The sequence below is a fragment of the Alosa alosa genome, chromosome 8 (assembly GCF_017589495.1).
Source record: "Alosa alosa isolate M-15738 ecotype Scorff River chromosome 8, AALO_Geno_1.1, whole genome shotgun sequence".
NCBI lineage: Eukaryota > Metazoa > Chordata > Actinopteri > Clupeiformes > Clupeidae > Alosa > Alosa alosa.
In genome coordinates, this window is record NC_063196.1 from 12,390,628 (window position 1) to 12,400,913 (window position 10,286).

The 10,286-nt window shown below is 37.7% G+C and overlaps 1 protein-coding gene and 1 long non-coding RNA gene across 2 annotated transcripts; both read left to right on the forward strand.

The window, feature by feature from the left end:
- Window positions 1-1,153: 1,153 nt before the first annotated feature.
- LOC125299879 lies at window positions 1,154-8,190 on the forward strand. The gene is made up of 2 exons (XM_048251367.1): window positions 1,154-1,544; window positions 6,696-8,190. Exons 1-2 carry the CDS (start codon window positions 1,442-1,444, stop codon window positions 7,802-7,804), a joined length of 1,212 nt encoding a protein of 403 aa, XP_048107324.1. The 5' UTR covers window positions 1,154-1,441; the 3' UTR covers window positions 7,805-8,190.
- Window positions 8,191-9,139: 949 nt separating this feature from the next.
- On the forward strand, window positions 9,140-9,987 carry LOC125299880. Its single transcript, XR_007194466.1, has 3 exons — window positions 9,140-9,350; window positions 9,467-9,592; window positions 9,873-9,987. It is a non-coding gene; the product is annotated as an uncharacterized LOC125299880 (long non-coding RNA).
- The last annotated feature ends 299 nt before the right edge of the window (window positions 9,988-10,286 follow it).

Genomic DNA, 10,286 nt, shown 5'->3' on the forward strand with positions numbered 1-10,286 from the left:
TTCTTTTAGGTGCATGGTTACCTGAGTGAGCCCACTATCCCCAGAAATGTGAGCCCACTGCAGTACTGGCAAAGCAACATGACCCGCTTCCCTGCCCTCGCCCCAGTGGCACGCAAGTACCTCTCAGCTCCATGTACCAGTGTGGACAGCGAACGTCTCTTCTCCGCAGCTTCAAATGTTGTCAGTGAAAAGAGAAATAGGATCGGTACAGAGAGAGCAGAAATGCTCCTGTTTGTTAAGCACAACATTCATCTGCTTCCAAAGCCCAGGAAGGTCAAGGGTTAGGCCTAGCCCTAACGTACTTGGCAGTTACAGTACTTAGTTACTATACTTACAATTCAAAAGACTGCAAAAGCCAGTGTTTGTTCATTCCAGTTGGTTCTGGCTCCGTTTTCTTTTGCTAAGTGGCTGTGGCCATTTTTAGGCCTACTAGTACTGTACCTTAAAGTTTTTCCAATGTTAAAAGAATACTGCATCAGTCATTTTATTTTGTTAAGTGGCTTTGGCCATTTTTAGGCCTTCTACTGTACCTTAAATATTTTTCAATGTTGTTAACAGAATACAGTATCAGTCATTTTATTTTGCTAAGTGGCTTTGGCCATTTTTAGGCCTTCTACTGTACCTTAAATATTTTTCAATGTTAACAGAATACAGTGTCAGTCATTTCTGAAAATAAAATGCAAAAGTAAAAAAGGAAAAAATGATTTATTGATGATTAATTATATTGATTATCATAAAAATGTGTTTTATATATATATCGACATCGGTAAATATCGGTATCGGCCATATCAGCAAAATTAATATCGGTTATCGGTATCGGCCACAATTTTCACATCGGTGCATCACTAATAATCATTGTAATAAGTCATCTAAACAAACCTCTCCCAGCAGCAGGTCCGTTTAACTTGCTATAGTAAACACACCGTATTGTATGGGTATCATACTCTGTCCTCGCTACATAACAACATGAAGACCACCTGAACATATGGATGCATTGGAGCATGGACCTAAAGAAGAGCGAGCTCTTCTAAGAGAACGGTGAGTGCGTGATATAGAATTGTATAGAATCTACCGTTATCTTCAACCGTTAGCCTTCTAGCTGTTACGTTACCCCAGCCAGCCAGTCCAAGGTAATCTGCTCAATTATTTATTTATTTTTTACACATATATATATATATATATATACATAAAACCAATTTACTATCTTCACGCTAGCAATCTGATGTAAATGTAATCTTATCATTAGAAGCTATAGGCAAGCCAGCAATTAAATGTAGATGAGCTAGCACCTACCTTTAGCCTGCTAGCTGCTAACAGTTAACGTTAGCTATTTTACGTTAGGTAAACAATGGGCATTAGCTTCCGTAGGCATATCAGCTGTAACTGTAACGTTAAATGTTAGTTATTTGTTTGGCCGCATACTTACAGGGATACACACACTATGTCTGCAAACAACATTTATTCAGACAGAACACTTAAACGTCAGGCAAAGCGAAGGGCTTTCGATATCCTTAGTGAGGTTAACGTCAATGCTGAAGCTGAATCTTCTTCTTCTTCTTTTTTATATGGCGGTTGGCAACCAGCTTTTTGGTGCATTACCGCCACCATCTGGACTGGAGTGTGGATCAAATGGTCATCCTACACTTTCCTAAATTCTTTTAAATAACCCAGTTACCTTCAAAAAAGAAAACAAAAAGGAAAAACAAATTTCACCTGATTCTCTTTGCAGTATATCATTCAAATTTAATGTCATCTGGATTTCACCAAGTTGTGAGATAAATCTTTGTCTGGCTTGATGGTACTCAGGACAAGACATAATTACATGCTCTATGGTCTCTTGACTATTACAATATTCACACATTCCATCAACATGCTTTTTCATGGTAACTAATGTTCTGTTTAATCCTGTATGTCCTAGCCTCATTCTGGACACCACATCTTCTTCTTGCTTGCTTCTGCATGTATTCCTGCTCCTCCCCACCTTTCCTTGAATACTATGCAGATGTCTTCCAGACTGTTCGTTATCCCATACAAATTGCCATTTTTCATTTATTTTAGCTTTGATTATACTTTTGACTTCAGCTTTGCTGTATTTAATATTCAACTCTATATCAGACTTCCCTGCTGCTTTCTTTGCACATTTATCTGCTAATTCATTACCTCCTACACCTATATGAGCTGGTACCCATATAAATGTAGTACTAATACCAGACTTAAGCAGATTGTTGGCTAATTGCATTACTTCATATATTATGTCCTGTCTAGACTCAGAGTGACAACGTTTAAGGCTTATTAAAGCTGAGCTAGAGTCTGACGCAATCACAGCTTGCTTAGGTCTATTGCTCTCTACCCACAATAAGGCCATCCATATTCCTATAATTTCTGCTGTGTATACAGCTAAATCATCATTGATTCTCTTTCCAGATTCAATGTTTAATTGAGGGATAACATAAGCAACTCCCATTTTCTTATCAGTCTGCTTAGATGCATCAGTAAATAAAATGACTGCTTCTTTATAATTGCTCGCAATGTAACTCTGGACCCTGTAATGATCCACTTCAACATCCTTCTTTTCCTCTAATAAGCCCAAGTCTACTGGAACCTCTGACATCAGCCAAGGAGGAACAACAGGATATGCCACTGTAGGGCTTATTTCAAGAGCACTGATTCCCATATGTATTACCTTTTGTTTTATTGTCCAACCAAAACTTTTAATAAGGTAACTCTCTCTCTCTTGACACTGCCATAAGACTGATTGACTCATGTGTTTTTCACTATGACCCCTTAGATTTGTCCAATACACAAGAGACAGCTGGTCTCTTCTAAGATAGAGAGGCATCTCTCCCATCTCTACCTGGACTGCTGCCACTGGCGTGGTCTTAATTGCCCCACAGCATAGCTTCAAACCTTGGTTCTGAATTACATCTAGTTTCTTAAGTGATGTTTTAGCAGCAGACCCATACACTACACACCCATAGTCAAATACAGATCTCATCAGCCCTGTATAAATGGCTTTTAAAGCAGGTGTACTTGCTCCCCATTCAACTCCACGCAGACACCTCATCACATTCAACACTTTCTTGCATTTCTCAATATTTTTTTGTATATGCATTGTCCAAGTTAATCGTTTGTCAAACCACATTCCTAAATATTTGAAGAATTCCACTCTTTCTAAATCTGCCCCAGATAATTTGATTTTAACATCTTCATTTATTTTCTTCCTAGAGAAGAATAAAGTCTTTGTTTTATCTATTGAGATCCTAAACCCCCATTGAAGGGCCCATTCTTGGACTCTGTTCACTGCCTGTTGCATCTTACCCACCACAAAATCTATATTTCTTCCTTTTTTTTTTTTTTCTCCATCATCTGCAAACAATGCCACCCCAACTGAATTTTGTATGTCTTTAAAAATATCATCAATCATTATTGAAAATAATAGTGGACTAACAATACTTCCTTGTGGGACACCATTTTCCACACTGTATTGCTCACTTAATTCTCCATTTATTTTAATTTGAATTGTTCTATTAGACAAAAACCCTTTAATCCATTGGAACATCCGTCCCTTTATTCCCAATATTTTAACCTTTATCAGTATACCTTCTTTCCACAACATATCATATGCCTTCTCAATGTCAAAAAACACAGCCACTACATTTTCTTTGTTCACTTGAGCCTTCCTTATTGTATCTTCAAGGCATACAATGGGATCCATGGTGCCTCTACCTTTCCTGAATCCACTTTGATAATGACTCATTAATCCTTTCGTTTCAACCCAATATGTAAGCCTGTCATTAATCATCCTTTCCATAGTTTTTTCCCATCTGGGATGTTAATGCAATAGGTCTATAGTTAATTGCTATTTTAGGATCTTTCCCAGGTTTCCTAATAGGAATAATTATAGACTCCTTCCATGTTCTAGGAATACAGCCATCTATCCATACTTTATTATATAGACTTAACAAAACTTCCTTCCCCTTATCACTTAAGTTCTCCAACATGGAATAGCAGATTTTATCCATCCCTGGAGATGACTTACCTAATTTACTTAATGCCTTATTGAGTTCAGATTTCGTAAATAACACATCCAATACCCTTCTTAGCTATCCTCAATGTCAAACACATTGCGATATTTTTCAATTGTAACTTCTCTACCTCTTTTTTTCTTCTTGATTTAAATTCCTGAGCTGTGCACCTTGGCTAATGTTTTAGCCATAACCTCTGCTTTTTCCTTATTATTGGTGATCGTTCTTTGCCCCTCAACCAACACTGGGTATCCATATTCCCTTCCATTCCCTTTCATTTTTTAATCATATTCCAAACTCTCTCCACTGGAGTAGTTCGACCAATAGAGTCACAGAACTTTTTCCAATGATCTTTTTTTAGCTTGTCTTATTGTTTTCCTAACTATTGCCTGAGATCTTTTATATTGAACTAAATTCTGAAAATTATGTGTTCTTTTTAACTCTTTAAACGCTCTATTTCTACCTTTAATTGCTTCCTTACATTCTGTAGACCACCATGGCACTATTTTAGTTAACGTCTTAGGCTTAGTTTTTGGGATTGATACTCCTGCTGCAACAATTATTCCACTGCCAATTTCATTACACAATTTCTCAATATCCTGATTTTTATCAATAGATAGTAACAATTCATCACTTACTTCTCTATACTTACCCCAATCTGCTTTTCCTAAAATCCATCTCTCTTCTCTTATGTCATGTTCATTTCTTAATTCCACTCCTATCTGAATTCTAATAGGATAATGATCACTTCCTACTGTGCTTTCCCTAACTACCTCCCAGTCACATCTATCTGCAATGGTTTTTGTGACAATAGTTAGATCTATTGCTGACTCTGTACCCCTTGCCACATCTATTCTAGTCCCAGATCCATCATTCAAACATACTAACTCTTTCTCTTCCATAAATTCTTCGACTACATTTCCATTCCCATCATCCCTCTCTCCCCATAATGTACTATGTGCATTAAAATCCCCACACCAGATAATTCTCCCTGTCAAATCCTTCCAAATATCCTCCAGTTGCCTTATCTCCACTTGTCTACATGGGTTATAAAAGTTTATAATTGTCACATTATCTTCATTTGTCCATACTTCTGTAGCAATGTATTCCAAGTCATTCCCCCTCTTTACCTCTCTATACTGAAGTCCCCTTTGTATAAAAATTACAACTCCTCCTCCTTTACCTATTTCCCTATCCCTTCTTATAGAGTCATACCCCTTTATTACAAAATCCAACCTAGGCACTAGCCAGGTTTCTTGTATACAAATAATATTAGGTTTCTCTTGTAAATTTTCAACATATTTTTTTGAATTCTTGGCTTTTTGTAATTAAACTCCTAGCATTCCACTGAAGTATAATTAAAACCATTATACAGGCCCACTCCATGACTGTGATTGTTGTGTTTCATCATTAAGAATATCTCTTACTCTTTCCCAAGGCATTCCCTTTGCATCCAGGTATTTTTCAGCTGACTTTACAATTATTTTAATTCTTTCAGTTCTACTAGTGGTCTGTGCTGACCAATTGATTATCTCAGCCATGAAGAGCACAAAATCACCTTTACTCACAATCAACGTATCTTCTTTTTAGTTGATCACACTTTTACACATTCCTTTACAGCTTTAGTCCCATCCTTTATTGTTTCTACCGGGTACACCTACACCTCTTGGGACTTTCTTAGTTGCCTCTGCATAGGAAACCCCTTGGACTACTTTAATTAAGCTGTACCTCCTGCATTCTTTTGTTAGCCTCACAACCTCCATATGCTGCACTATGTTCTCCTCCACAGTTGCAACATTTTAGTTTTGCCCCTTCTTCACACTTTCCATATTCATGTTCACCACTACATTTGCTACATCTTTGTTTGCCCTTGCATATCGCCGCTACATGCCCATATCTTTGACATTTAAAACACCGCAGTGGTGGAGGAATGTAAACCTTGACATCATAGCTCATGTAACCAATCAAGACTTTTCCTGGGAGTTTAGCTTCACAAAAGTTAACAGTACTGATAGACTGTCACATATAACTCCATTCCTTCTTGTTTTAAGTCGCTTTGCTTCCCTTACTTTAACATTTTGTATTCCTTCTTTCACTGAATCCACTGACTCACTTAGAGGAATCCCAGAGATCACACCCCTAACAAAGTTTTTGTCATATGCCATTGAACACTTCACTCGCTGTCCATTTAGTTTATTTGTCTTTATTGCTTTCTGTTGTTGTTCATCACTTTTACATATTACCAGTAAAGAACCATTCCTCAATTGTTTAGCGCTCCTTACCTCCCCAATGTCTTTATGCAGACTTTTGGTTAGTTGGATTGGACTCCACTCGTTAAAAGTAGTCCCCTCTTGTAACAATTTGATAAACACCTTGAACTCATTTTCCACCCTTTTCACCGTTTTTTATTTCTTTATCAATGTCACTATAATCTGATTCGTCTCTATCTTTAGTTTTCCGTTTCCTATTGATTACTTTCCACTCATCCAAACTCCCGCGTCCAACATCCATCTCCCCATCCTCACTTCCTGATCCGTCATTTCCTGACCTCTGACCATTCACAGTCCAGTTGTTGCCAACTGCCTGTAGCTCACGCTCTACAGACAAACGTCTACGCTCCTTTCCTCCAGTTGCCGCCATTCCATATCCACCGAGTCTCTGAAGCTGAATCTGACGCAGCCGACGATTTAAATATACCGGTATGCCTGGCAGAAAACGCCCCCTCTGATGATGTGTGGTCAGATGCTGCATCTGATTGGCCCATGTCCTATGAATCAGAGTCTGAAATTGAGTTTAATGTTGTTGACGATAACGTTATTGATGAATTTTGGTCATATGCTCTGACAGAAACTGACACAAGTGATGAAGAATCTGTTGAGTCTGCAGAGTGTCTTGGGGAGGAGCTCAGAGGTTGGGCAATAGACAGCCAAGTACCACAATGCCATCTAAATGGGCTCTTGGGCATCCTGAGAAAATATCATCCCTATCTCCCAAAGGATTCCCACACTCTTTTAGGCACTCCAACTAATTATGAGGTCCAGCAGATTGCTGGTGGCACCATGCATTATTTTGGAGTTGAGAAAGGCATTAGGCATATATTACACCAGATAGACCCTCTCCCAAAGGCCATTCATTTACAAGTAAATATTGATGGACTACCTTTGTTCAAAAGCAGCAATCAGCAGTTCTGGCCCATTCTAGGCTTGGTAGAGGAAGACAAAACAAAGCAACCATTCGTCATTGCATTATATCTTGGGTCTAAAAAACCAGCGAATGTCAATCTGTTCCTGGAAACATTTGTGAATGAATATGGAAAGCTTAAATTAGAGGGTGTGGATGTTATTGGCAAATGTGTAGATATTCAAATTTCTAATTTTGTTTGTGATGCAAGTGCACAGGCTTTCGTGAAAAATATTAAAGCCCACAATGCATACCATGGCTGTGAAAAATGCACACAGGAGGGAACGTGGGCCGAAAATCGCATGACTTTTCCTGAAGTCGATTCACCTTTACGGACAGATGCGTCTTTTATTAATAAAGAAGATGAGTTTCACCATAAAGGGACCAGTGTGTTGACAGAGGTTGGAATTGGTATGGTCTCCCAATTTCCATTAGATTTTATGCACCTTGTTTGTCTTGGGGTTATGAGAAAGTTGATTGGGTTTTGGATGAGGGGACCGCTTCCTACTCGTTTAGGTGCTCATCAGATAGGCCTAATTTCTGCAGCTCTTGTGTCCTTTGCAATGACACTCCCCAGAGAGTTTGCACGGAAAGGGTGATCACTTGTTGAGGTAGATAGGTGGAAAGCGACAGAGTTCAGAACTTTTCTCCTGTACACTGGTCCAGTGGCACTGAAAGACCATCTGCCGAATGTTCTATACCACAATTTTATGCTTCTGCATGTAGCCATTAGAATTTTATGCTGCCCCTCACTGTGCCTCCAGTACTATGATTTTGCTGAAAAGTTGCTGATCACATTTGTTGAGCATTTTCAATCTGTTTATGGTAATTACGTTGTGTATAACATACACGGGCTGACACATCTTGCCAATGATGCAAGGCAGTTTGGTGCTCTGCATAATTTCTCAGCTTTCCCATTTGAGAACTTCCTCTACACAGTTAAAAAAATGATTAGGACCCCTACCCAGCCCCTTCAACAGATCATCAGGAGATTGTCAGAAAAAAGCAAGTGTCAGAGCGAAAAAAAAAGGGTTTTCAAGGATGGTTTTACCAGGAACATAAGAATGGGCCTCTTCCATACAATGTGACGCAATTTACACAATATAAGCAATATATTAATGGTGGAACTTTGATTAATTTATCAGAGGGAGACAACTACATTCTGTTCAATGGAGACATTCATATAGTTAAAAATATTTTAAAAGACAAGGAAGCATCACATTTAGTCTGTCTTAAATTCCAAAACAAATCATCTTTTTTTACCTACCCCATTGATTCATCAAGTCTTAATATATCCTTTGTGAAACAACCGGGCAGTCATTGACTATTGTCCCTCTTCAGACTGTTACAAAAGTCATTCTTTTACAATATAAGGATGGGTTTGTGGCATATCCTTTACTGCATACTGCTTAATTGAGCTTCAATTAGTGTATATAGTTTGTAACACTAGCTATGTTTGTTTGTTTGTTTGTTTGTTTTATACTGTAGATGTATTCAATTGTTGTTTTCCGCGGAAAAAAAAATGAGACAGAGGTTATACCAAGTGACTGGCTGAGCATCGATTAAAAAAATTTCCTTTTGGCCCCCATATAATACTACTAAATGTAGAAAAGCGGTTGAAAAAATGAAACCCCTGATGAAGAATGGGAAGAATATATAACTGAATGGGTGGCTGAGTATGGTAAGTTATTGAGGAAGTTCCACAATGTTAAGAAATATAGAGAAATAACTATTCAAATCTATTGCTCAAAATTAAACATGCTCCTTGTGAGTTATGCCTATAAGCAGTTATTTTCAAATGTTCAGATAATAGGCTTAACAATGTTGTTTGTTTCTATATTTAGATTCCTATGAAAAAGCCCGAAGGAAGCTCGTGAAGTTCTGCAAAGGCAATGGTTTGGAGTCGACAGGCGAGGACAGTGTCTTGAAAAAGAGTGCATGTTTCCTCTGTTCTCTGTTCTTCTTTTATAGCCTGACTGTGCTTATTTGCTACTAGTGTTCACTGCACCTTTAAAAATTTGATTACACTTAATGTGTCCAACAGACCATCATCGAAATATGTTGGATTTAGGTCTACATCAGCCCCTCCATCTGCAGCCTCAGGAAGACCTCCAGTTCAGGCCTCAACAAGTAGGCTCCACACAGGTAAACAGCACAGATGAAAACATGACATGTAAAGAAAACATACAGTGGTCAAGACTTTGGAATATCATGTATTGATTCTGTTTCTCACTGTTCTTCTCACTGTTTCTCATATGCAGAGACAATGGAAAGACCAAAAAAGAAATTCTGCAATAATGGAGCCAAAAGCCAGACCTTGCCAGCCATACCACCATTTCCATTTCCACCATCAACACCAGAGACAGTCCCAGATCTAAGACAAGATGGTACATAGAACTATTCCAAATATTTTATAATAGTTTACTTGGAGCTTTTATTAATTACCTTTTAGTCTATAAAAGGATTAGAAACTCTTCAACAACTTCTTAACAATTAGCCTTAATATCCAATGTGCTTTGATTTACAACCACAATTTAGATAATAAAAAAAAAGAACTTGGGACATCATGTAAAATGCTAAATAAAAACAGAATGTAATAATTTTCAAATTGAGTATGCAAAACAGTAGACACATGTTATATAAAGTTATATACTTTGTCTGTTTCAGAAAGAGAACTCCGACTCTTTCAGATGCTAGAGGAGATAAAAGGCCAAGTCAGACAAAATTATCTTCTGCTTCAGGCAATTTTGAGAAGAGAGAGTGTCACTGAAGTCAGCAGTTTTCCAGATTTTTGAGTTTCCGTTACAAAATATTAATGATATAAAAAAATGGAGGACCGGCTTTTCTGACAAGGAAACACGGCTCTCTGGTAAGTTCTGTTTATGTTGTGTATGTAAACCTATACTCTAGTTATTAGTAGTTCTCATAATCAATAAATACCATAAATAAGCCATTGAATAAATACATGAATAAATAGGAATACATACATAAATACAATAAATAGTTTTAAATAGTGTTGTTAAAAAGGATTGTATGCGTTGAGTGGTTCATCCGTTTCTTGGATACCGATAGTTTGATCTT

Bases quoted from the DNA above. Each gene is read 5' to 3' on its own strand.
- LOC125299879 (XM_048251367.1), top strand. From the start codon at position 1,442: ATGTCTGCAAACAACATTTATTCAGACAGAACACTTAAACGTCAGGCA. The intron at 1,545-6,695 runs CTTCTTCTTCTT...CTGAAGCTGAAT, and splicing joins CGTCAATGCTGAAGCTGAAT to CTGACGCAGCCGACGATTTA.